Source organism: Lygodium microphyllum, chromosome 30 (genome assembly GCF_053477565.2).
Source record: "Lygodium microphyllum isolate KBCC chromosome 30, Lygodium_microphyllum_v1.1.10, whole genome shotgun sequence".
Taxonomy (NCBI): Eukaryota; Viridiplantae; Streptophyta; class Polypodiopsida; order Schizaeales; family Lygodiaceae; genus Lygodium; species Lygodium microphyllum.
In genome coordinates this window covers 60,080,331-60,108,217 of record NC_141164.1, presented here as the reverse complement: position 1 = coordinate 60,108,217, position 27,887 = coordinate 60,080,331, and the positions used below count along the sequence as shown (strand labels likewise).

The window sequence follows — 27,887 nt, the reverse complement described above, 5'->3', positions numbered from 1 at the left end:
CACAAGGCCTTCACCCGATGGGCTTTAACCACAGCGCTTGGAGCCCATCGGCTTAATAGGAAGGTGAACATGATACATCACCTTGTCTCCAGTTATTCTTAAACAGATACTCGTATTCTGCTAGGGGCAACGATGACCGTCGGATGAGCATTGCAGGGCCCTACATAGATCACGAGAGATCGACGGCAGAGCACAGGTGCAGAGAAATCATTCATTTGTTTGTTTGCCCCTTCGATGGCTTGCCATCATTCGGGCCGACGCTACGAGATCTTGTATTGTGTGCGCTCTTCGGCACCGGAGTGTGTGTCCATGGATACCAGATACCTTATTACACGTCTTCCCATTCATAGCCGCTAGCAAGCTTTTGTTGCGCCCACATGCCCATTTCCAGACATTACACTAGGGGACATCCGTCTTTATACTAGCAGAGTGGCAGCACTGGTTGAGCAGAGATTACATGCAGCTGACTCTCTTGTTTACAGATCGCATCTTGCCATTCGCTTTCAAGCATCCTTTAAACATGTAACCAGGTCCCGCACGCTCATGACACACAATGGTAGTTCAACAAAACACGAAGATTTGCATCATGACCGATTGATCCATATTCATGGCACTCATTGAGGACCAGGATAGGTCCAGATTGCTGTGTAGGATCATGAAATCCAATGGCAGCTCATACAAAAATGAGGATTTGCAGTACAGTGTCACGACTGATTGATCGATTCATATAAATGTGCCTTGAAAAGTGGCGGCTATATTTGGAATTGGCTTATGAACAGCATTGTCTCATGAATGGCACCATGACGGATTGACACATATGAATGTGCCTTGAATAGTGGCAGCTATATTCAGCATTGTCTTATGAACAGCATTGCGGAAGACAAATAGAGGTCGATATGCACATGAGGGTAGGTTCACCTTTAGTTGAAGAGAATGGTCATGTGATTCGAGAATCTGCTAGATTACAGACGGTCAAACGGGAATGGCCAGCCAAGTTGGCCAAGTTCTTTTTTATCTTCATTCTGCTTGGTGCAGGGATCGTTTTGGGGGTTGCTTTTGCTCTACACATCTCACGCTATGTCACACCAAGCACTTTTTTTGCTGACTCTAGGACTTGGTGTTGGAATCCTTCAAACTATGTGCCCCCATGGATTAAACTTGAGGATTGGATTACTGGTCCTTCTTTACAGCACAACATGTCAGACTCAGAGCTTTTATGGTTAGCCTCTTTGGCACCCAATAGAAGAGGAAGGCCCATAAGACATGTTTCCAAAGTGGCATTTATGTTTCTTACAAGAGGTCCTTTACCATTTGCCCCATTGTGGGAAAGATTTTTTAAGGGGAATGAAGGCTTGTACTCCATATATGTGCACACACATCCAAACTACACCTTGGATGTTTTATCATCTTCTATTTTTCATGGACGTCAAATCCCAAGCAAGGTAACTTTCAAGCACAATATGTAGCTCATTAGAAGTTGGCGATGATTTTTAGTTGCTTTTGCTAGGCATTCTTTGTGGAAATTAAAACACAAGTTCACAAAATACACTAGTAACTCTTAAGCTTGTATTTTATGTGAAAAGTGTATGGTGTCCATTGGCACTGGTTTATTCTTCCTTGCATTAGTGTGGTGGACATGCCTAGCTAATAAAATATCCCAAATCAGTGTGTCCTCTTTAAGTTGGGGGTTCATAATTTGCACCAACATAGATTTATGATCAATAAATATAAATAAAGCCTTTGGGACTGTTAATGAAGACTAAAATTGGGAATTAATGCCCAACATTTAAATGTTAATGCATGTGATGATTTTGGTTGCTCCACACTCCTAATCTACCCACCTTGCTCATGACTCGGCATCACACTTCAGTTGCTATGGCCAAGAACACTTTAGCAACAAGACTCGTTTATTTGGTCAAATTTCAAGACTTGGTCGAACCTAGTGCAGAAAGTGCTTGAGGCTTAGGGTCTTTGGGACCTATTAGTTGGTCTAGAGGCTACATCTGATCTTGGATCAGCCCACCCTGATCATATTTGCCAATAAAAAGCTTGCAATGCTACAATGAAAGTTGAGCTGATGCATGGGTTACTTCTTGAGTTTCACTCATAATAACAATCATATTCCCATAGCATCCAAAATTTCAAGCCATCTCATCAACTTCGTGTGTGGTGATAGATTGAACTTGATGTGTCTATCTTGACCATGAGCTACGAGAGTTCTCCATTAAGGGGATGATATGAAAGTCAAGATGGCTGAGTATAGCTGTCACGCACCAATTTTGCCACCACTTGCTCATCAAAGTTAAGAGGATGACGAGGTCACATTGTGTGTAAACGAGCTGCCCTCTAAATACTTACACTTCATGCAACAAGTCAATTCAATGTCGTGAGTGTCCACCCTTTACTAGTTTGAGTGCCTTTCTCTTTGCATTATGCAAGGTTGCATAATGAAGTCCATGAAAGGACCTTTCCCATACTGTTCGAGTATCCTCTTCTTCAAAGGGAAAATCTAGAAGTGGCAAGCACTCTTGAGAAGGAAAGGCAAGTCCTAATAAGTACGACATTCCTTCTTTAGACAAAAACAAAGAATTTGGATCTATCTACCAACAACTCTCTAAAAAGAATGGGCTTTGCCCTCGCTACAAGTGCTTGGGTCATGTACACGAGGAGTATCATGATAGCCATAGGGTCTTCCCTCTAGATCGACTCCATAGTAGACCGTGATTGCACACTTGAGAGATCCCTCGAGTGTTAAAAGAGGGTCTTCAAAGCACTTGCACTAAAACATCCACCTAAGATCCATCTTGCACGTGAAACATGAGACAAGCTATATTTACGAACATATGAGTATTGGATATCACACTTACCTCCCAACCACAAAGCCAAATGGGCTCACCCTTGAGCTTGGGAGCTTAGCACATTGGGGTATGACCACATTCCAAGAGCTAGTTTCCCATACCACTAGCCTACACTATCCCAGTGTGCGGACATGTTGGTCTACTAACCAAAAGTCTAAGAGTGGTGATCACACAATGATGTGCACAATAGGGCCTTGAGTTCTATGAATAGGACTCGATTGCCCTAATCTTGAAGTGACCTTAGTCCATTCACACGAAGTCACTTCATGACCATTGTGACCATGCTACTAGCTCCTATCTAGATGTCTAAGGATGTAACGTGCACCTATTGGTCTTCTTTCTTCTGGTATGCACCCAACTTAACGATGCACTACTAGACATGTGGCATATGCACAGGCCCCTTTGTCCATAGTTTTTAGGAGACCTAAAGGATTGGATGATTGGTCTTGCAACACATGCACATTAGATTTCACACCAGTTAGTTGATCAAGATTGGATGTGCCTTGGTAAGAAAGCACCTTGAAGAAGTAGTCAAATGCAACAACGCCTCTTCAAAGTCCAAGTAGTCAAGCTAGCCATTATGCATCCCTTGCAACCGCACAAGCTCCATTGATAGCCTATTGTGACATCAGCATTGGAGCATAAGCATGCCCTTTTGAGTCCCCTCATGTGAGATTGCTTGAACACATAATTACAATTCCCATCATCAACTTGGTGGTGGACACATGCTTCTAAGGTTTGAAGTTGCCAAACATGTGGGCTTGATGACATACCTCAAATCCATGGATTAAGAAAGAACATTTGCATGCCCTCTCTCCACCCATGACACTTTTCCTTTTCTAGCTAAGAGCATGTGAGTGTGCAACATCACTAGAGTGCAGAGGAACCGTTTACTTGAGCTATTGGGAGGCCCCAAGTGAACCAAGATGATGTAGATCTCCAAGTGATTGTAAAACAAATACATCAAATGCCACTAGTGGACTCATATTCACTGCGACTAAAGACTTCACTTGGGAATTCACTCATGGAAGTCAAACACATGATTAGTTGTCTAACAATACAACAAAGGCTAATATCAAAGAGGATTCCAAGGCCACACTGTAAAATCCATACCACCATCCATGAGGGCATGAGGTATGTGATCCACATAAACAATGCGATGACAACACTTGCCAAACATCAACAATGCTAGGATGGACAAGTAATGCAATAACAATAAACACCACATGTTCTAGCCAAAGTGACACTACATTGTCCGGAGTGTCTTCACTATGCCACACCAATGTAGGTCAGTGCCACTTGCTTGTGTCCATAACCAGACAATGAGATGGCCATAGACTCCTTATGACATGCCAACTAGGGGAACCTTGACAAAAGTAGGGGGCAGTATGTGAAGAAAAGCTCGACTACTAAGTACAAACACAATTGTATGACAAATGCATAGACCGATAAAGAACACAGTTAGGGTTAGGGTAACATAATGACAATGAACGTAGAAGGTGAAAGAAATTTGAATAATGAATAAATACAATGCTCAATACAACAAACTCACAATGCAAGGTGAATATTGAACCTTAAACTCCCTTGTCTCAGGGATTGGGCCACAGATTATGTGCTGCAGAGTGTGTCGTACTCTGATGGATCCTGAAATGTAGTAGACCATCTCCAAAGGTGTCTGGCAGCAGCAAACACAACTGTTTGAAGGCTGGATTGGTGTCATACGGGCAGTTGGAGCAGGAAATCAGCAAATGCAGCAGGGACTGATGATGTGTGTGAAGGCTGGATCAGTGTCATACGTGATGCTAGAGCAGGAAATCAGTAAACGCAGTAGGGACTAATGATGTGGCAGCTGTATGATAGGCTGTAGCAGCAAAATGCAGCCTGTCTACTGATGTGACCGGCTGTACAGCACCTGGAACAGGAGAATACATGAAGTATGTGCCATGTGCCAGCAGGGTGACAGTAGATAGCAGGTGAATATAGGTTGTATTGCTATCAAATAGGCTGGAAACTGGTCACCAACTGTAGGACAGGTTGAAACAGCAGTTGCCAGGAATGGAGAAGGGCTGAACAGCAGTTGCCAATAGTCTGGGAGTGTCTAGAAGCTGGCGCCAATAGCAAACAGCAGTAGACAGTGACTCGAATTGAGGTATCCTTTGTGCGGGGCATGGATAGTAGAGTTTCAACAACAGCAATGTACAAAAACGAGATGGAGGCTGAGTGGTGGGCAGCTTGTCTATTTATAGATGGTTGGGTCCTCCCAAATCAGGGTTTGGCTTATGTTACATAGACACTCTTTAGGAACACATTTCTTTTGATGAAAATTCGGTAATTTAATTAATTAAGCTTGTTTTGGGGCTGTTTAATATGGCTAATGAACATATAATGGGTAGAGCCAATCAATAATACACACCAACCTCAACATGTCAATGTAGCTAGTGAAGAAATCAATACCTTGATATGTGTAGACCGAGTCCAAAACACAAGTATGTGCACAACAATAAAGAACATTGTAGCCAAGTTAGAATTGGGTTCAAATTAGTGATCAGAGAGAGATTATCATTCATCATGAGCATAGCCCCTTTCATAGAAACCTAGATGTTTGATACCATGTTAGAAGACCGATAAATTGGAATTGACAACAAAAGAGACAATCCATAAATTGCTAATGGGAATAGCAATCCACTATGATAATAAAGGAGTAGAACAGTTGAGCGCTAGCTCGCACATTCCTCAAATGATTCATCATCATGAGCATAGCTCCTTTCATAGAAACCTAGATGTTTGATTACATGTTAGAAGACCAATAAATTAGAGACGATAACAAAAGAGACAATCCACAAATTGCTAATGGGAATAGCAATCTACTATGATAATCAAGGAGTATGATAGTGGAGTGCCAACTCACACACTTCATAGGCTTGGTCTCTACACCAAGAATTAGCAAGTACAAGTGAAATGAGTGTGGCCAGACCCCCTCCTTTTATAGGCAAAAAGGTGAATGACCTACAAAAGTAGGTTAGCGAAGACTCTAGAAAAGTTGCCCTTGTAAGCTTGTGAAATGACCACTCTTCGCCATATAGTTGTTCCATGGTAAAAATTGTTTTACCATTCATTTTTCAGCATTATAGTTGTTCTCTTCAATGGTAAAAATTGCATGTTTGTTGGATTAATATAAATCTTGTACTTTGAGATTGAAGGTGTTAGATAGAAAAGTTGATTAGTGTTACCTCTCGTCGAGCTTCTTGCTTTAGGGCAATCTTGCTAGAGTGTTCCTTTGTCTTGCTTTCCTTTTAGTCTTTGTTGGTGCTCCCTCAAAACAAGACTTCGGGCTTGGAAAGAGGTGGAAAGTTAATTTCATGGATGTATTATCATAGGTAAATATAGTAGATTATCGTAAAACTGCATGATTACCTATCAGATTTGTGATTATTTTTAAAGACTATTAAGGCTTGGCAATATATTAGATAAAGTAAGGAACTAAGGACTTACAATATAGTAGCTAATCTAATTGTGTCTTGGTGTTGAGCTAAAACACACGTTATAGCCGATTAGCATTTTTAAACAGCCCCAAAACACGCTTAATTAATGAAAAACACAAAATTGGTGTGCGGTTCGAGAGAGTTTTAGTGGTCCCCCAAAAATCCTAATTTTTTGAGACACCCTTTAATATCTATAAATAGATATGCTGCCCACAATTCAGCCTCATTCTTTTGTGCAGGTTTTTCCCTTTTTGTGCAGATTTCAGCCATCAGCCACCTACCATCTGCTATCCAGCTATCATTGACTTTAGCCCATCACTACTCAGCCCTAGGTGGCCTGTTTTCAGCCATCCCCTTGTTGTTTAGGGGTTTCCATTTGCTGCGCTATCATAGCACCTAATTAACTTGCATCTTCAGTATCTAGTGCTAAGCGACATGTTGCTGCCATCTCTCCCACTGGGTGGTTGCTGGAGTACCTGCGTTTTTGCTATCTAGCAAGTCTTCTACATCTGCAAACACCTCTCTTGTTGTCGCCTTAGTTCCCTGACACTTTGGTGATCAACGCTTGGTATTTCCTACACTTTGATACTCAGATTAGTGGTCGTAGCACTTGGGATTTGTCTCTGATGGACGTCACTCTTTGACACTGCATTGCTCTGCCCTTGGGCATTTTGTATACTTTTACATTCATTTACAGCATTCGATCACTTTAGAGTTTCTTTTCTTTATGTTTGTCTTTGTGTTTGAGTTTTGAGTTTTTGCGTTTTGCGTTTAGGGCTTAAGTTTTGCTTGTCTCTGTTTGAGTTTGTGTTTCAGTCTTAGTCGTATATGATGTGTTTCGTGAATGCAAACCCTAGCATATTTTCACATGGTATTAGAGCGAGTGTTCTTCTAAAGAGTATTCTGTAGTGATTGTGGAGGCTAGTCTTTATGCGAGACTCACATGTGACTTGACTCTGACTCGTAATGGCTCATGCACCTTCTTCTTCAAATCCTATGATGCTCTATCGGGCTTCTCCATCATTGGAGGCTCTGAGAAAGCATTATGGTCTCGAGGAGGAGGTAGGTACACCTTCACCTTTACCATCTTCCTCTGCTCATTTTTATCATCTTACGGATTAAGAGTTTGAGGAGTACTTGCATATCATGTACAATTCGGTTTACACTCCAACAAGTGCTACTACTCTGTCTGGACCGATTGGTGAGATTGGCCATCTCTTTGATCTTGTAGGGATTATGACATTTGGCATGTCTGGTGATCCATCTCCTTTATCTTAGCCAAGTCTTATGTTAGGTTCGTATAACCCTTTTGAGTTGTATGAACCAAAGCCCTCTTTTGTTTCTCCTTTTGGTGTGTAGGAGTTGGATGGTTTTTAATATGTTAACTTTAATAGAGAAGGGTCTCGAAGCATATACCCTTCATTAGATATAGCTTTACCGTTTGTTTCATTAGAGTATGTTAATCACACTTCTCAACTCCCTTCCATCCCACCACTATTTTTTCCACACTCTGATCTCCTCACATCTTCATCACATCTTCATTTGAAATTCTTGGATTACTCTCCACTTTCTCTCAAAACACACGAGGGCTAGATCTTCCATCTCTACTCCTAATACCTTCTCATTCTCCCTCCCACTATCTACCTACCCTCCATTAACTCCACCTCTTGGTGCATTGTTAGGGGGAATGCCACTCTTTAACACTGTACCTTCCACATATTCCCAATTTACCATATCCTTTCACTCTGGGGGGGACAATTGTGATGGGAATCCCTTTCTTGACACTCAGGCTTTCACAAATCCCCCACACAATCTTTCAAACGCAGAGATATCCATCCTTTGCTTATGGATTAACGTCACACATTCCTTGGGTCACTTCTATGTAGGGATTTTCATCCTCTACTCCCCATGTCTCTATCCCTCCATCTTGGGCTCCACAGGTGGTTGCTAGCCCATATCCAATCCGCCCTTACTCCCATTTGACTCCGCTATGCACACTTCTTGAATGCATGTTTGGCACTTTGGGATTCCTTCCCAAGTGTACTTCGTTCCTCCACTCTATCTTCCCTATCCACCCTACACCCATTACACACCATCTCCTAGCACTATCATTGCTATTGCAACGGCCAAGAATGCCTTCATTGATATGACACGTTTTAACGGGTTGACTTTCACCACTTGGTTGAACTTCATGCAACAAGTGCTTGAATCTCAGGGACTTTGGGACCTCATTGTTGGTATTGAGCCTATGCCAAACCCTAGATTAACTTACCCTAATCACATCTGTCAATGGAGAGCTTGCAATGCTACAGTCAATGTTGAGTTAATGTAGGGGTTGCTTCCTGAGTTACACTCTCAATTACAACATTTTCCCCTCGCATCTGAGCGTTGGGGTCATCTCATTGACCGCTATGCGGCTCGAGATTGCCCTCGATGTATCAATCTCAATTTTGAGTTTTAGGAGTTTTCCATTAAGGAAGGGGATGATTTGAAAGTCTAGCTGGCCGAATATCGGCACTTACTCACGGAGTTTGCTACTATTGGCTCTCGAAGTCGGGACGACGATCAGATCACGTTCTTCTTGAACAAGTTGTGTAGCAAATACTTTCATTTTATCCAACACATTACCTCACAGTCTAAATTGCTAACGTTCTATGAGAGTGTTAGTTCTTGCGTTATGCGAGGTTGCATGATCAAGTCCACAAGAAGCCCTCCACACACATCCATTCTAAGGGGCAAGGGTTGGTTGCCCCTTTTTTGGGAGGGAAAACCAATAGTGGGAAGAACTCGCACGATGCGAAGGCAAGCCAAAACAAGGGTGATACCCTTTCCTCTAGGCTTTGACAAAAACAAAGAAACATGACTCCTTTGGCAGTAAATTCCTAAGAAAAATAGATTTTGCACACACTGTCAAAGGTCGGGCCATGTGGACGAGGAGTGTCATACCAAGGCTCAAGGTCTTCCTCCTAGAAAACCATAGTAGACTACTGCGACTGCCTCCACTCTGGCTAGGCAGCCCTGTGGGGCTATGCCTTCCGCTGCTGCGCCATCTATTCTATCTGCCCTAGCAGCTATTGGATATATGGCATGTAGACAGCCTCAACAATCTATCTCCTTCATTGCTCCTGAAGGATTGGTTGATTGTTCTGCTAGTGACTCATCTATTGCACTCTACGCATTCATTCCTAGAACCTCCACTGCACCTTCTAGGATCACTTCCCCACCTCGCCATATGCAATGGTGGCCACACACTTAGCCTTTCTCTTTTGAGACTTTTGTTGCATACTTATATACTCATTGCATTGTACTTAGCTTTGCTTTATTTTATTTTATTTTTAGTTTTGTTTTTTGGAGCATCTCACTACTCACCTTTGTGCTTGCAGATTTTTTCTCTCTTTTGCAGGGTTTTGTCTTTTAGTGTAGGGCTAATATGCAAGCTTGCACCAATCCTTCTTGAGCTGGAGAAAGAAGATGCATGCCATTCCTTTCATGGTTTCGTCCACTTGGAGTTTTGCTCTTCTACCAGCATGGAGGCTTTTCCTTCCACGGTGGATCATGTAGCATCTCTCTTGATGCTATCATGGCGGTGACTTCTATCCTTGCTCTTTCAGTAGGGATGCTTCATCATTTTCATCCACATGGTTCTTGGCACCACATGAAGGCTAACATCCTCAGACTCCTCTTCCTTCTCTGGCATCAACATCTAGGTTGAGAGGGGTTCCTACCCTTCTTGGTATTCTACAGGTTTCGGCACTTGTCTTCGATATCAGCCTTTCCTGCTTGTTGTACCTTTCCCTATGCATTGCATGATTTCATCATCTTTGTACTAGGATGCTTGGGTAAGTAAATAATTTTCCTATGAGGGACATTGTCCAAGTGAAACCTGTTGTATAAGCATTCTTCAACATGTAGTATAATATGCATCCCATTATGTAGAGTACTACTAGACGGATCCTATGCTGTTTCCATCGGTGGATTACACCACCATCCTTTTTCACATGATACTCCATTATCTTTCCCTCCTCATTGCAATCTTGGAGTGGTTGGGTAAGCTTGTATTGTTTTGTGATGTGTTGGGTGTATCATTCCTACTCTCGTCTTCTGGGTCACTGTTACTTAATCGACCGCTACCCCTAAAATTCACTTTACATTAAAAAAAAAGTTCAATGTGGTTTCATTCACCTTTGTAGGGCTCGGTAGGCCACTGGGCAATCGATCGAGCATGCTTTGTTCGATGCCTTGCTCTCTCTGGGGTGACTGCTTGGACTCCTTTGGTAAGATAAACCATTGCCTTTGTAGTCTTGGTAGGCCATTGGGCAGCCAACGCGCACCCTTTGTCCGATGCCTTGGCTGCTTTGGTATGGGATGCCTTGGGTAAACATTGTAGGCCTTTCCTTTTAGACTTAGTTTTGGGCATGAGAGGGGATGTTGAGCTAAAATACGTTTTATTGCTGATTAGCATTATTAAATAACCCCAAAATAAGCTTAATTAATGAAAAACACAAATTTCATGCACGGTTCGAGAGAGTTTTAATGGTCCCCCAAAACCCTAATTTTTTGGGGCACCCTTTAACATCTATAAATAGACAGGCTGCCTACTATTCAGCCTCACGCTTTGTGTAGGTTTCTCACTCTATTGTGCAGATTTCAACCCTTAGTCACCTACCATTTGCTGTCTAGCCATCACAGATTGCAGCTTGTCACTTTCCAGCCCTAGGTGCTTGTTTTCAGCCATCACCTTGCTATTTTGAGGTCTCCATTTGGTGCGTCATCATAGCACCTAATCAGCCTGCGTCTTCAACATCAGGTGCCAAGCGACAGGTTGCTGCCATCTCTCCCATTGGGCAATTGCTGCAATACTTGCGTTTTTGCTGTCCAACAAGCCATCTACATCAGCAAACACCTCTCCTGTTGTCACCTCAGTTCCTTGACACGCTGGTGATTAGCGTTTGGTGTTTTCCACACTTCGACACTCCAACTGGTGGTCATAGCACTTGGGATCCGTCCTCCGTGGACGTCACTCTTCGACAGAACCAACATCTCTAACTAGATCCATAATACCCTGTTTCCTTGCCTGTAGGTGCAGTCCTGTAGTATCTAAATGTACTAAATTGTCCATAACTTTTGATTGAAAGCTCTGATCAAAAAACTTTTTGATTGATCAATGAGAAGTAATGAAAGTCCCAGACCACCCGTTTTAATGACTACAATGAAGGAGTAATGTCCTGTAATCACACCATTGCCAGTAATAGCAAGACATTGTTGTAGACATATCAACATAAGCATTTAAGTGTCTAAGTTTTCTAAAGACTCATGCTTGATTACCTTGGCTTATGCTAGGAGCAAAGCTGACCCTATGGTGCACACTGCAGTAGGCCATGTGGCTGCCATTTGCCTCTCCTTTCCTTCCTGCCTATTGCTATCCTTCTCCAATGTGCAACAATTCTTCTTGTCTACCATCCTACTCCATCCAGTCCTGCTTGTAGCTCCACCTGGTCTTGCTTGAGACTCCCCTGTTGCCTGCCACCTTCTTCTTACTTGTCAACTTGCTCATGCTTGCAAGCTTTACCCAGTTATCTCTACAATCCCCCTACCTCGCCTAGTACTCCTGGTCTGCCCATTGTGCCTTTGCCACTTCTCTTGCTGCCCTTGATGACCTTTCAGACGCAAGGACATCCATCCTTTGCTTATGGACTGTCGTCACATATCCCTTGGGTTACTTCTGCACAAGGATTTCCATCTATTGCTCCCCGTGTCCCTATTCCTTGACCTTGGGCTCCACAGGTGGTTACCATTGTTATAGTGGACATTTCTTGGATAGGTAGGAGCAGCAGATACAGGAGTCAAAACAGGCGACATGCGCAACAGGTAGGTGACATGTGGTAGTTGATGTGGCAAGCGACACGTGGCAAGTCGGATAACTAGTCGGCCAGTTTTGTTGACCAATCAGTTGCATTTAATGTAGCTGACCTATTATTTTTGGCTTTTTCTTGTTGGCTTATTTATTGGCCTTGGTCTTCATAGTCTTTGTTAGCTGTGCTTCTAGTTTTCAGGTTGCAAACCGTGGAGTGTTCTTGGGGTTCACAAAGATTGAGATCATCGATGAGGAGATATATGTAGACATTCTCTGTGCACCCGTGTATATTTTCTGCATCCTTATACAACATTCTTCACTGCAGATTATTTGCGTTTCACCATCTCTTTCTCTCTCTATTTACTCTCTGTCTTGGTTATTCACTTCCGCATTGCTGCACTTTAACATGGTATCAGAGCATTGAAGGACTTGATCTAGGGTGGACCTACCTAAAGGGAAGATTTTAGTGTGACACAAGGCTGCGTTTTCAGCGTTCAAGGGTGAGCTAGAGGGTTGCGTAATTGAACAAGGTCGAGGCGAGCATGGGCATGTGTGAAAGGAGAAGATTTGCTGAAGCTGCTGCTGGTTTTTGTTGTTGACGAAGGAAGGAGGATGCGTTTTGAGCCTTCAACTGCAGATTTGACCTTTTGATTGCCTCTGGCGGGTGAAGGACTGGGACGAGCAATGAAGAGCCCTAGCAGGTTGTGTCTCACAATCAGAGGGGGTTGCTTTTTGTGTTTTGTGCAGGCATTGTAGGTGAAGATGTCTTTTGAGGCCGAGACAGAGTTTCAAGCGATCATGGACCGGAAAGTGCCCGTGTTACCGGCTTTTCCATTAGATCAAAAACTAGATGGCGAGAATTGCCGCATCTGGCAAGTCATGATGCTTACTGTTTTGGGGTTCTATGATTTGGTGGAGCTTGTTATGGGGCTATTCATCGTCCTTCTTCACGAGACAAGTCCAGACTCTCTTCTAGTGATAAGGTGGGGTTGGCAAAGGCTCAAGCACATTGGAATAAACTCAATTCTCGCATTCTCTCGTTTTTATTTTTCTCATATACTACAATTGTTATCTCTCATATTGAGCTTTTGATGGTGGCTCGGGAGATATGGTTGGAGCTTGATCAGATATACAATTGTATGACCGTCATGAAGTGAGTTTCTTTGGAAGAGTAGATGAGGACAATGAGTGTCAACAAGTAATCTTCTATGCAAGAGCATATTGATAAGTTGAGGTAGCTTCAGATGTAGGTACAAAACGCAACGAAGGTGATTACTTTTGAAAACATGGCGATAACTCTTCTTTCATAGTTACCGTCCCGTTTTAGTGGGTTTTATTCTACCTCGATTGCTTCAGAGCAGTTTGAGACTCTTTAGTAGGAAGAGTTGGTTCCTATGGTCTTGGATCAAGAGGAGTAATTGAAAGGGACCAATGCTTCTAAATCTGAGGCTTTTGTTGGTCAGTCCTCTTAGAAGAAGGGGAAGGACCAAACGAAGGAGGACAAATCCAAGGAGGACAAAGAAAAAGAGTCCTCTTGTCACATTTGTGGCAAGACAAGTCACTGGAAGAAGGATTGCCCTGACAAAGAGAAGAAGGACAAAGAGAAGAAGGAGAAATCTTCAAAGGATTTCGGAGCGGTGGTTTCTCCCTCATCAACTGCTTTTCTCCACTTGGAGGTGGTTGAGGATTCGACTCTGATGGCTTTTGATGCTGCATTGAGGGCCCCATACACTTGAGTGGATTGTTGACAGTGGTGCCTCATGGCACATGACTCTTTCTTCAGCAGGTGTTACTCATTTGTTGCCTTTGCATGGCTAGGTTTTCATTGGTGATAGTTTGTCTATTCCTATATAGGGACGGGGAGACATGCATCTTATTCCAGTTGGGCGAGGTGGTGCTTATGCATTCGAGGTGCTTTATGTGCCAGCGTTGGGAATATCTTGGATTTATTGTGTCAAATGAAGGAATCTCTGTAGACCCTACAAAGGTTAAGGATGTCCAAGAGTGGTCTCCACCAACTACTGTTAAAGAAGTGTGTAGCTTCCTTGGATTTAACAGGTTGATATATGATCTTCATTAAGGACTATGCCTTAATCACAGCACCCCTCACAAATTTGCTGAAAAAGTAGGTTGCCATAGCGTGGACGTCCACTGAACAATCAAGTTTTGATCAACTCAAGCATAGCTTGGTGACAACACCAATTCTGAAACTCCCCGACTTGAGCAAGGAATTTGAAGTTGTCACGGATGCTAGCTCACTTGCACTAGGCTGTGTACTAATGCAAGAAGGTCATCTTATAGCCTATTCCTCGAGGAAGCTAAAAACCCATGAAATGAATTATGCCACCCATGACTTGGAGCTGCTAGCAGTTATTTATGCTCTCAAACTTTGGCGTCATTACTTGCTTGGTAACAAGTTCTCTTTGGTCACAGACCATAAGAGCCTCAAATGGATCTTCACACAATTTGACCTCAATATGAGGCAATGCCGTTGGATTAAGGTTCTGCAAGAATATGACTTTGAGATCAGGTATCGACCCGGTAAAGAAAATGTGGTTGCTGATGCCTTAAGTTGCAAGGCGTTCCTCAACTCTCTTATCATGGAGGAACCCTCGATGGTGGAATCATTGGCAACTATGGTGTCAATGCCTGGTAACCCTATCCTTAAATTAGCTAAGAAGGAAGCTAGCCATGACCTAGAATATCTGAAGATGATAAAGGGGATTTTGGAAAAGGACCAAAACCCCATACTTAAGATCAAGTATCAAGAATTCTCTGTCAAGGAGGGACTTATCTATTTTAGGACAAGATTATGCATATCCTGAAGCAAGAAACTCAAATAGAGAATACTTTGGGAAGCACATGACTCCCCCTTTTCAAGCCATCTCGAATACATCAAAACCCTCAACATGGTCAAGAAGAGCTACCATTGGGAAAGGCTTAAGGGAGATGTACTCAAATATGTCATGGAATGTTTGTCTTGCCAGCCCATTAAGGTAGAGCATGTCAAGATACTTGGGAAGTTGCAACCTCTTGACATTCCCTAAATGAAGTGGGAATTTATCAGCATGGACTTTGTTGTTGGGTTGCTTTTAGTGCAAGGAGGCTACAATTTAATTATGGTTATAGTAGACATGCTCATCAAGATTGCACACCTCATTCCATTCAAGACAAACTATAAAGCTTTAGATATTGCTAGTTTATTCATCAAGGAGATATTCAGACTCCATGGGTTGTCTAGAAGGATCGTTAGTGACCACGACTCCCTCTTCACATCTCACTTTTGGAGAGGGATATTCGAGGCCATTGGAACTCAACTTTGTTTACAGTACAGCCTATCATCCTCAAACTAATGGCCAAACGGAGGGTTAACTAAGTCATTGAAGATATTCTTAGAGCATATTGCTGTTGCCAACCCAGAAAATGGATTCAATATCTATCATTGGTAGAGTTCGCCTATAATGCTTCCTACCAACAAAGCATTCAAATGTCACCTTTTTAAGCATTATATGGGTATGATTGTCGTACTCCATTGAACTTTTCAGATTCTACCTTAAGGGTAGAAGCTTTCAAGAAAATGCTCGAGGAAACGGATGAGCAGGTCAAGGCCATTAGACAAGACATTAGAGCCTCCAAGGATAGGCAGAAAGTCTATGCAGATCTAAATAGACAAGAGTGATTCTTCAAAGAGGGAGATAGGGTTTTTATTCGTATATGACCCAAGAATAGCTCCATTGGGAGAATTTAAGAAACCGAGTCCAAGGTATTGCGGGCCCTATAGGATCCTCAAGTGCCTAGGGCCCAATGCCTACAAACTCCAACTCCTCGAGAACGTGAAGGTTCACAATGTATTTCATATTAGCCTAGTAAATAAATATGTATCCAATCCTAGCCATGTACTCAACGATCAACAAGTTGTAATGCCAAGCCAAGGAGTCCTTGAGCTTTGGTCAGATAGAATCTTAGACATTCGGGAAAAGAAATTGAGGAATAGAACCCTCAGAGAGTATCTCATCCAGTGGAGGGATTATCCAGAAGAAGATGTCACATGGATTGATAAAAGTACTCTCAACCAACAATACCCCCAATTTCTTTCGAGATGAGGATATCTCGATTCCTTAAGGGGGGAAGGATGTAATATCCCTACTTGTGATCTGTAAGAACCCTCCCCTCCTCCCCCCTCCCCCCTTGTCGGTGTTGCTAGCTGGCGGAGGGAGGGGGAGCTATAGTGGTCGTCGACACTAGAAGAGGACGAGAGGACGTGGTGGGCGGTGAGGCTGCGGAGGATGGCAATGAGCGAGACGACTATTCCTTCTCTCCCCCTCCACCATATTCTGCATTGTGGCGGTCCACCTGGTCTCCTGGATGGAGATAAGGGGGGGACTCCATGCCACGTCATTCCCCCCCTGGTCGCCTGGATGGAAATAAGGGGGGGACTCCATGCCACGTCATCCCCCCCCCCCCCCCCCCTCAAAACCAACCACCAACCCCCCCAATACTACTATAAAATCCCCCCCCTTAGGCAAGAGAAGGAAATTATTATTATTTCCCCTTGCTGTTGGACTGAGAGAGAGAGAGAGAGAGAGAGAGAGAGAGAGAGAGAGAGAGGATTTACGAAAAAAAAAAGAGAGAGAGAGAGGAAGAGGGACAAGGAAAGAGAGAGAGGGAGAGAGAGAGGGGGAATCTTCTTAGAAGCTTCCAAGCTTCCTTCCCCCTCTTTGAGAAGGTTCCCACAGCCATTCTCTCGCGAGGAGTCAACTCCTTAGTAGCTTGTGTGAGTATCCGTGAAGGAAAGGTCAAACTTTATGATACCTCCAAACGAAGTAAGGTCCAATCGAGCGTGAATCCCACTTCAACTGATGGAGCTAGAGGTCAAGGAACCACGACGCTTGGTAACCAGGTGTATTCCATAAATCTTACTTTGGTAGGAAACTTTTAAAAACGTAGATCGACCACATTAGGTAGGGAGAAGTATTCATGTAAAAATCTATGATAGCTAACCACCAACTAGGTTGTATCATAAAATCATGTTGGGAATCGTGTTTTATTGCACTGACATGTTATAGAACGGACAATTTGCACAAAGATTATGCATTGGTGCACACTGAAATCAAGGAATTTATTGATTTTTTTCGTAGAGCATTAGATTTATGCACTAGCATTGGTATACTTGAGAGGTAAAAGAGACTGAAAAATGGGTTATGGGGTATAACCGCTAATTCGACACTCTAGAACCAGGTATCGTTACGATGACAAGCCCTATGCACGGGACGGTAAAGCATAGTCATCATTAGAAAGAAATCATACTTTTGCATCGCATAATTTGCAAAATTGGAAAGGTAGGTGTAAAGGCTTGAATCAAGTCCATGATGATCATGAGTTGCCACGAATCGGTTAAGTATCTATGGGTTGTCGCAACACTAAGCCAAGTATTAGGCTCGATTTTTTTTGCAAGTGCATCTTAGGTTACGAATATATAAATATGCAAGACCGTGCAAGACGATGGCATCCTATAAACATTTAAAGAGAAGTAGCTCGCATTTGCATTAGGCATGATGATTTCTTGTTCCTTGCACAAGGAAAAATACAAGTCACAATTTATGATTTGCATAAGTGCATTGAAATGAATTTCCAAGAATAGAAGCTATGCATTGCATCATCAACTCAGGAAAGACTCGTATCTAGATTGGCGTGGAATCGTGGACAGTTTCGATTGCACTACATGATAGGGATTCATCTTAAAAGATAGGTTTAAGTTGCGCATGTGAATTGCTAAACTTAATTGCTTGAGGGAGTTCGATAAATGAAACCCTATATGATACGTAAGGCTAGGGTTTAATTCGACTTATTTAGGGTTTAATTGTGAATAAGTCAAACTATTGTTACAATCGTAGGCTGACCTAGTGTTAAGTAAACCACTCATTGGTCTTTATCCCACAACTGACCGCGATAAATCCAAAACACCCTTGGAGATATCATCTTTAACCATGATACAACTCGATGCCAATACAAGAAAACTCGAGTGTCGTATCCCCAAGACAAGAATCTTGGACTAAAGGCTAGCAAATTAGGGCAGCTACCATCCAAAGACTATCGGATACAAATCCAATAGCGTAATTGCTCGCTCCTATCACATAGGAATGAGGTCGGAACAAGGGTATTCTCTATCCCTTAGAAGGTCATGGCAACTGTCGCCAATGTAAAAAAGACCCAATAAGGGTGAACGCTAGACGCTCAAAGATGGAAACTCCACCTTAGCAGATGTTCCGAGTACTCGTCTTTACTATTGTTTGTGCTTGTAAATACAGGAACACAGTCTGTGAAAGGATTGCATGACCCTAAACTCACAAATGAATTTGGAATAATGAATCAGGTTGAATTCATGGAGGGCATGTCAAACCATCCCCAGCTGGCCGCCAACCCTATCCAAGGGGGTTCTAAATAACTGTGATGGGAACGTGGACCGAACCCGCCACTAGAGATCTCTCCGTGGGTTAGTTTGAACGTAGGAGGACGCTTGGATGCTAGGGGTGGCTCTGGCTGTAAATTCCCTGCGTTCGGGTCCTACTTAAACGATTTACGTGACTCGAGATGATTTCTTGAGGCCCTGTTACTAGTGCAAGGGCGGAAACTTGGAGGAAATAAAATGTATCCTCACGGATTACGGAAATCGTCCTTTTTGGATAAGACTTGTATCTCAGTTAAGATGCTAATATAAAGTTTACTTCCAAGGAACCTATCTGAATTGTTTCCGTGTCAGTGTCATAAGTTACGCAAACGAATCTTGTTCCCTAAAAGGCTTAATTAAGGAAGCTGTTTTTAAATGTCAGATATAAATGTGATAGGACCTAATTAAAAAAACTAAAGAACGCCTATTGAGGAAAGCGGGTGGGCAGAATCCTCGATGGGTCCGTCCTATGGAAGGGTGGTCCTAGAGAACTGGGAGGCTTCTCACAAGGTTCTACAGTCGTACGACCTTTAGGTATTGTTAGGTTAGAATCCGATTCATGCCGTTTTAAGGGACTGGAATGGGACTATGCCCGATGGGCAGAGAGGTTGAGCGGCGCATTCCACTCGTTTTCTATTCTCTTTGAACCAAGTGCGGCAAGGGTCTACTTCGGCTTGATATCTCTGCGTAAAGTAGGATATCCAGGACCTGATGCTAGAATGCTGTCAGGAGATCTTGACCACCAGGAACCCAGATTTCAGGTCGATCCTAGTGGGTCCGGCCGCGAACGTTCAGTTGCGAGGCAGACTTGGGAAACCCTAGGTGTCAAACCCTATAATATTCCATGGGAGTGCCGGGTGGCGTCGCTTAGATTCGTCTTTGGATGGACCTCAAAATGTGCTTGGACAGCCGATAGGCAAGCATGTTACACAAGAATGGATGTTGCCTAGCCAATTTAATTATTTACTAGTTAGATTATTTTTTAGGGTAATGAAATAATTATTAGAATAATTTTCAGTATTTAAAGACTGAAAATTAATATTTAATTATGGATAATGTTGGAAAGACTATTTGGAAAGCTACCACTTGTCAAAAATACCCATGCAAGACTGAAAAACGTCTTTAGAGGTTGGAAGAGGCATTTTTATTGTTTTCAGCTTGCAAGAGAGAGGGAGGAGATGTTGCTGGTTTGATTTGCAGCCATTGGAGGACCTTCATAGGCGGCTAGCGGCAGGAGAAGACTAACCAATAGTAGGTGACAATATCTACAAGTTGTTGAGATAGGGCAACAACAGTAAATGACTGATTTTTTTTCAGTTCTTTGCATCTACAATTTGTTGAGCAGGGCAGTAGCAGTAAATGACAGATTTTCTTCAGTTCTTCGCAAAGAAAGTCCGAATGTTCTCTCTCCTCACACCTTACCATCAGAAGAACTGAAGCCTGGAGGTTACTCAATATAAATTTCCTCCTTCAACTTCCCATTCGAGAAGGCAGACTTCACATCGGCCATCTTCTATGGCTAGCCAAGGCAAGAACTGCACGAATAGTAGCCATTCTAGGTGTAGGGGCAAAAGTATTATGGAAATCAATGCTTGGGCGTTGTGCAAAACTTTGAGCAACAAGGCAGGCCTTGTGCTTGTTCGACGTGCCATCACCGCGGTACTTGGTCTTGAAGACCCATTTGATTCTAATGATCTTTTTATGAGAAGGTTTAGGCACAAGGTACGAAGTGCCATTCCTCTCTATCAACTGTAGCTCTAGCTTTAGCTCCATTGCTCGTTGCCAAGGATCATGCTAAAAAGCCTTCTTCACGGAGGTGGGCTTCCGATCTTGCATGGCATGATTTATCAAATAGTAATTAGTGTACACAGGCTCAGTGTGGTGTGCCTAGTTTCTTCGAGAACGCCGTGGGCCATCTTGTGGCTGCCACTCCTCAAGGGCCCCCTCAATCCTTGCATCACGAAGAGTGTCACAAGCCTAGCTAGGAGAGGCCCGGATCTCCCTTCATCGCTCTCCATCGGCTGAAGTCCTTGGAAGGTCCACGGATTGTTGGGGCTCAATCGGTGAGTCTGATGGTTGAGAACTAAGCTTCTCATGTGAAAAAGCATCCTCAAGAGGCACATGCTCTAGAGGGATAGTCACGGGCACCCAACTATCATCGGGATCTCCAGGAACAGGGTGTTTCTCACCCCCCTCTGAGGTTGGAACTTCTACGAACCGAACATCACAGCTCGTGTAGACATCCCGCTTAATGGGATCATACAATCGGTAACCTTGAGACTGCGAGCTATAGTCCACAAATACTCGTCTTTTGGAAGCCGCATCAAATTTGTCATGCTGTGTTTTTGGGATGCCAACATAGGCATCATATCCAAAAACCTTGAAATAAGAAACATTTGGCTTAGACCCAAAGTACACCTCATAAGATGTCATACCAACAATAGCACAAGTAGGGATTGATTAAAAATGTGAACTGTAGTAGCCGTAGCCTTAGCCCATAGACAGTAAGGTGTCTGTCTGTCAATGCTCCATCAATGTACTGACCATCTCGATCACATTGCAATTTTTCTGCTCCAATATGCCATTCTCTTGAGGGGTGTTTGTGTTGGCAAACTTCTGGTGGATACCATGATCTATACAAAAACGGGCAAGCTCATTAGAAACAAATTCTCCACCCTTATTTGATCATAATGTCTTTAGTTTCCGGCCCGATTGGTTCTCCTCAAAGAGCAACCAATCCATAAAGTTGGAGAAAGCTGCCGACTTTAGCTTCAAAAAATAAGCCCATGCCATCCTGTTGTAATCATCCACAATTAACATGAAATACAAGCTCCCTCTAAGGGACTCCATTCTCATTGGTCCACAAAGATTTGTAGAAACAAGCTCCAAGGATGTTGAGGACCGCCTTGAAGCCTTGTTGGGAATAGTATCACGAGTTTGCTTTGCACGGATGCAGGATACACAAGGCTGTTGGCTCACCACAATATTCGACAAACCTTGAACAAGCTGTCTCTTAGATGCCTTCTGTAGGTAATCATAGTTGAGGTAGCAAAATTGAGCATACCAAAGCTCGGAAATTGAGTTTGAGAGGTAAGTAGAAGAGAAGTCAAGGCAAAAGAAGACCGTAACTTATAGACTCCATGTTGCTCATAACTTGAAGCAAGAACTTGTCTCAATCCACGATCAAGGATCCAATGAGAATCCACATCAAACTCAACCAAGAGCCGGAGGGCACAAATCTTGTGCATCGAAAGTAGATGGTATCCCAAGGTCGGAATATAAAGCACTTGGGATGTATGTGCACCACCTTGCCCGTTTGGAATAAGATACATGTCAACCCATCCTTGAATAGGAATAGGAGAACTATCACCAATGAGGATCCGGCCATGCGAAGGCCGCAAATGAGCAACACTTGCTGAAAAAGAAGTCGTGTTATGAGGCATCACTATCAACAATCCACTCCCGAGTATATGGGGTCGTCAATGTAGCATTAGAGGCCTTTAGGGTCGATGCCTACCTCCAAGTAGAGAAAAGCAGTTGATGAGGGAGCAACCACCGCTTGAGAATCCTTTGAAGATTTCTCATTCTTCTCCTTGTCGGGGCAATTATTCTTCTAGTGACTTGTCTTGCCATAGATGTAACAAGTGGGCTCCTTTTCCTTGTCCTTTGATTTGTCCTCGTTCTTATTCTTTTGGTCCTTCCCCTTCTTCTAAGAGGATTGACCAACCAAGGCCTTAGATGTAGAAACATTGGTCCGTTTCTATTGCTCCTCTTGGTCCAAGACCATAGGAACTAACTCCTCCCACTGAAGAGTCTCAGACTGCCTTGAAGCTATCAAGGTGGAATAAAAACCACTAAAACAGGTCGGTAATTGTGAAGGAAGAGTTATCGCCATGTATTCAAAAGTGATCACCTTCCTTGTGCTTTGTACATGTATCTGAAGCTGCCTCGGCTTGTTAATATGCTTCTGCATAGAAGAAGACTTCTTGACACTCATGGTCCTCATCTGCACTTCCAAAGAAACTTGTTTCATGATGGTCATGCGATTATAGATTTGATCAAGCTCCAACCATATCTCTTGGGCCACCATCAAATGCTTGATATAGCTGTGTATGAGAGAAATAAAAACGAGCAAATGCAAGCATTTTGTTTGTCCCAATGTGCTCGAGCCTTTCCCAACTCCAACAAGATTACTTGAAGAGAGTTTGGACTCGTCTTGCAAAGAAGGATGATGAATAGCCTTCATGACAAGCTTTGCCACATCATAGGACTCCAAAATGGCAAGCATCATAATCCGCCAGATGCGGTAGTTCTCGCCATCAAGCTTTTGATTTGATGGAAGAGTCAGTAACACGGGCACCTTTCGGTCCATGATTGCCTGAAACTTTGTCTTGGCCTTAGAAGACATCTTCACCTATAATGCCTGTGCAAAACACAAAAAGCAGCCCCCTCTGTATGAATGCAGCTTGCTTGGGCTCTTTGCTGTTTGTCCCGCTCCTTCACCCACTGGATGTGATGAAAAAGGTAAAATCTGCACTTGAAGGCCCAAAACGCAGCCTTCTTCCTTCACAAATAGCAAAAATCAGAAGCAACTTCAGCAAATCTTCTCCTTTCTCGCACACCCATGCTTGCCTCAGCCTTGTTCTGATGCGCAGCCCTCCTTCTTGCCCTTGAACGTTGTAAATGCAGCCTTGTGTTACGCAAAATCTCCTCTGTAAGTAGGTCCTTCAATGCTTTGATACCATGTCAGAGTGAAGCAATGCGGAAGTGTATGACCAAGACAAAGAGTGAACAAAGAGAGAAGAGAGAGAGAAAGAGACAATGGAATGCAGAAAATCTGCAGTGAAGAATGCTGTATAAGGATGCATATATGTACATGGGTGCAGAGAGTATGTTTGTGTATGTCTCCACCTTGAAGATCTCACTCTCTGTGAACCCTGAGGGCGGTCTCCACGATCAACAATCTAGAAGAACTTAGGAAGTGTGTGGAGGCTAAATAGCCAACAAAAAACTCAATAAGTAATGCAGGTTGGCTGCATTAAATGCAGCTGATTGTACAACTGCTTTCTGACCTTCACCTGACCGACCTGCAGAAAGCTGTGCGACCTGTCCTATTGTGTCATGTGGCACCTGCTCTGACTGCTGCCTGCTGACATCAGCTGTATGGACTGTCTGCCATGTGGACTGACTGGTATGACTGCAGGAAACTGCTCAGAACTAGAACTGCTTGTCTAGGGAAGGCCAATCTCTAACAAGACAATGCTGGTGATTGGTTTCAGAGCAGCAGGATGGATGGCATAGGAATGGTGGACCGAGTTTGAAAGTGACAGTGCACAATGAGTGCTGTTTATGAAACTTTTTGTGCAATTGTCCTACCAAATTTGTAAGATTCTGATAGTAGTTGGTTTAATACTTTTTGGAGCTGTTTTAAGAGTCAATTTTTTTTTCCAAAAGTTATTATTTATTAAATGGCAACTCTTGGTGGCTTAACACCCTCTCTTAGGCCGAAAAAAGGGTGATTGATGAGACTGAGAAAAAGGCTTCAAGTCTTGACCTAGAAGCTCCCATCCCAAAGAGAGCAAGGCATTGGGCCAAGGGTGTCACCTAGGTTTGCTCAAGGACCTACTAGGATCACAAAGGTAATGGATATCTTCTTTTGAGTTGCCCAAGAGATCATCCCCAGTGAAATCAAGACATTGGACCAAGGGTTTTAGGATGGACTGCCCAAGGGATTGCATTGATTGCAAAGGTGATGGACACACCTATGGGCCTTAAATATTTGTTTTTGTTGTCATGTTTTTGATGTGTGACCTGGCTTATTTTTCTATAAATAAGTGAAACAATAGTACAAAACGACCGACTAGAGTGTCAATGTAGAATTTAGTGAGAAATACTGCAAGGAGCATGGCAGCTGCTTGGGATCTTGGGGTGAGCAATGGAAGCTCATGATGCTGTGCTTGATGAGGTAAACGAGGATTATGCTACACAAATGTATGGGTTTTTGCTCAAAGGGGTGCCACATAAAAGTTTTCATTCATTCCGAGTGTCCAAATCACTGTAGCAACTGGGATGACGGAAGGGGATGGGGATGGGGATGGGGACGGGACCTAGAAAGTGCATGCTTCCTTGACATAATTGAAATACTCATAAAGGAACTAAACAAAACAGATGCTTTGACTCAAAACCTCCCAAAGATGTCACATAAAAGAATAAATGAGCCTTGCAAATTGAACACGTCATCTGAATCATAATGTCAGATAATCAAGAATAGATTCTTAGAATATCAAGGGCCAAAACTTATGTCATAGAGTCTAATAGTATATACTCAAGACTGAAGACTACAATGTGACTGAGAAATGGAGCAGAATGAGTTAGCTTGTGCCAAAGTAGATAAATTATTGGTATCTTCTATTTGTTTTATCCTGGGCTGGGGTGGTCAAAGAAAGAGATTTGAAATCTTTTAGACGCTTACATAGGCCTGATGTCCTCATTTCCAGACTTTTAGCTCAAGATATGATATCTAAGTGGTGTATCAACCCTAGACTTTGATTTTTTTTGGTCATTTTCGAGAGTAATGTATACACCTTTGAAATTCTTGAGTCTGAGGTAATGTATCAATTGTAACCTTTGTTTGCTTACTTAAGTGTTCAAGTGAACATTAGTCTTGAGTGGTAGTCAAGCTTGCTTGTGTGGGACTGGCAATCCAGATGCATTCCATATCTGTGGCTTAATAAGGTTTATGTGAGTGAGGTCTTTCTAGAATCTTGGCCCTGTGAAGTTTGTTTTCCTTGGAGATGTATTTTTTTTAGTCAATGTCAGTACATAACAATCAGTGTGCAAGTCTTGATGGTACAATATACTATCCTGCATGTTTTTCCCTTGAGAATCCAAGTTGACGCAAGGCTTTTGAACCAGCACAGTGATGCAGTTAGTAAATTTATTACATCAATTAAAGGTAAATTATTTTACTGGACTGATTTCTGATTCAATCTAAGCCTTTCCTTGCAGGAGATACAATGGGGTGAAATAACCATGTGTGATGCAGAGAGGCGACTGTTGGCAAATGCCTTACTGGATTATTCAAACGAGAGGTTCATTCTTCTATCAGAAACATGCGTCCCCCTGTTTGCTTTCCCCACCATTTATGACCACTTAATTTTCTCCAAGACTAGCTTTGTAAGTTCCTTTGATGATCCAGGACCTTATGGGAGGGGAAGGTATGATAAGAATATGGAGCCTGTAGTCACCCTAGAACAGTGGAGGAAGGGGTCTCAATGGTTTGAAGTGAACAGAAGACTTGCTACATACATTGTCTCGGATACACTTTACTATCCAAAGTTCAAGGACTTTTGTAAGCCTGCATGTTATGTGGATGAACACTATCTCCCCACAATGTTGGCTGTACAATTTGGTTCAAAACTCGCTAACAGGAGTGTTACATGGGTTGACTGGTCGAGGGGTGGTGCACATCCTGCTATGTTTGGAAAAGGTGATATTACAGAGGGTTTTCTTAGAAAGATACAGGAACACAGGAATTGTTCTTACAATGGCTATTCTGCATCGATTTGTTTTTTGTTTGCACGAAAGTTTTCACCAAATACATTGGATCCATTGCTCGAATTAGCCCCCAAAGTTCTGGGTTTTTAAATACCTGTACTTGACAAGAAATTGTACTTGCATCACTATGTATTCGTAGTGGAAGTGATTGACCCTTTGTAGCTTTAACTGCATAAACATACCTGGGGATCTGATATTTGGTTCTGTGAAATGCTGGCTAAAACGTTTGGAGACCTTCTTGAAGGACTGTCTGGAATTGTCTATAGTAAGTTTCTGTTTCTTGCTTTCTGTCCGAGTGTTAATGGCGTTCCCTTTTGAGCTAGACTAGGGTACACACACACACACACACACACACACACACACACACACACATTCATTCATTCATGAGTTTGTTGGTTGGCCCTAATCCCTGGCTAGTGTGAAGATCTTGGAGATGCACCAAAGCTCATCCAAAAATGGTAGTAGAGGCTTTGTAGCCCTTTTGGATCTTCTAGTCCGTAATCTTCCATATGATCAAGTTCCTCCAATGCGAGATTTTGCCCTCTCTAGTCTGGACATCAAAGGAGATCTTTGGTGAGGGCTTTCTATAGAGATAGACAAGTATTAGAGATGTATTTTGAGGTTGTGACATTGAAGCTTTGTGGTCATCTTGGGGGGTCCTTTATTGCATTGAGCCCCGTGAAACGCATCTTCAAGTGCAACGTAGCATTTTCAACATACTTGTCGACACCATTTTCTTCATCATCACAGATTGGGCAAGCATTTATCGAGCATTTTTGGACAACTGTTCTTGCAGTGAGCAGCAGCGTGGTCTCGTTAGCCATTTTTTCCTGATCACTTGCAAGTGACTGGCTTATAGATTCACCATGTTCCATGGGTATCCTTGCTTGATGCTCGTATGCCCTTTGAGAGCATCCCTAAAAGCTCATCCATAAATGCCATAAATGGCGTGGAATTCTCCATTTTCAGAGCGTCTAAATGCAGGCTTCAAGCACCAACGACACTTGATGCTAGGCATTCATGTCATATAGAAGAAATATTACCTCCTAAGGTGCAAGCTTGCCCTTAGCGTTGATAAGCTTAAATCAGCATCCAAAATCAAAATTATGTTTCCATGGAATGGGCTTAAATGTGACATGCTATTTTGAAACACAATGACAAGAAATCCTCCAATCTATTGTATTTGTATGGTCAAGGTGGTGTTCTTTTGTTCCGAGTTAGCTGAACCAAGAAAACCACCATTTATAGAATGTGCATCTTAGTGTCTCTTTGAACCTTCTAAAATTAGTAAAACAATATCTATCCTTCAAGCTGATAGTTGCATAGAAGCCTATTACTTTAAAAAGACATAAGTTCTTTTGACCAACAAGATCATATAGCTTAATACTCTTTTAACTTGATTATTCATTGTTTCATGCCACTTGGATTGATCACATGTATTATGCAAGGAAACATTGCATTAAATATTGTTCCATGGCTACTATGGGTACATATTGTCATGTTTAGCCACACTCTTACTCAACATCACTTTCTCAATTTCATAGGATTTTAACAACCCCAAGGCACTTTCAAAAGCACCTAGGTTCTCTTGGATGCAAGAGTGTCCATCAACATGCAACCTCCTACGAATGCAGTACAAACAACACATGAGGTCCAAGATTATGTTAAGTCATCTAATTTTGCTAATA

The 27,887-nt window shown here is 42.7% G+C and overlaps 1 protein-coding gene across 1 annotated transcript; it reads left to right on the top strand.

Annotated features, from left to right (window-relative positions):
- LOC148009901 (glycosyltransferase BC10-like) lies at positions 1-26,454 on the top strand. Its single transcript, XM_087672664.1, has 2 exons — positions 1-1,442; positions 25,651-26,454. The coding sequence occupies exons 1-2, from the start codon at positions 897-899 to the stop codon at positions 26,287-26,289; spliced, it is 1,185 nt and encodes a 394-aa protein (XP_087528790.1). The 5' UTR covers positions 1-896; the 3' UTR covers positions 26,290-26,454.
- The last annotated feature ends 1,433 nt before the right edge of the window (positions 26,455-27,887 follow it).

Excerpts from the sequence above, each read along its gene's own strand:
- LOC148009901 (XM_087672664.1), top strand. The coding sequence starts at position 897 with ATGCACATGAGGGTAGGTTCACCTTTAGTTGAAGAGAATGGTCATGTG. Across the intron at positions 1,443-25,650 it reads GACGTCAAATCCCAAGCAAG|GAGATACAATGGGGTGAAAT; the intron begins GTAACTTTCAAG and ends CTTTCCTTGCAG.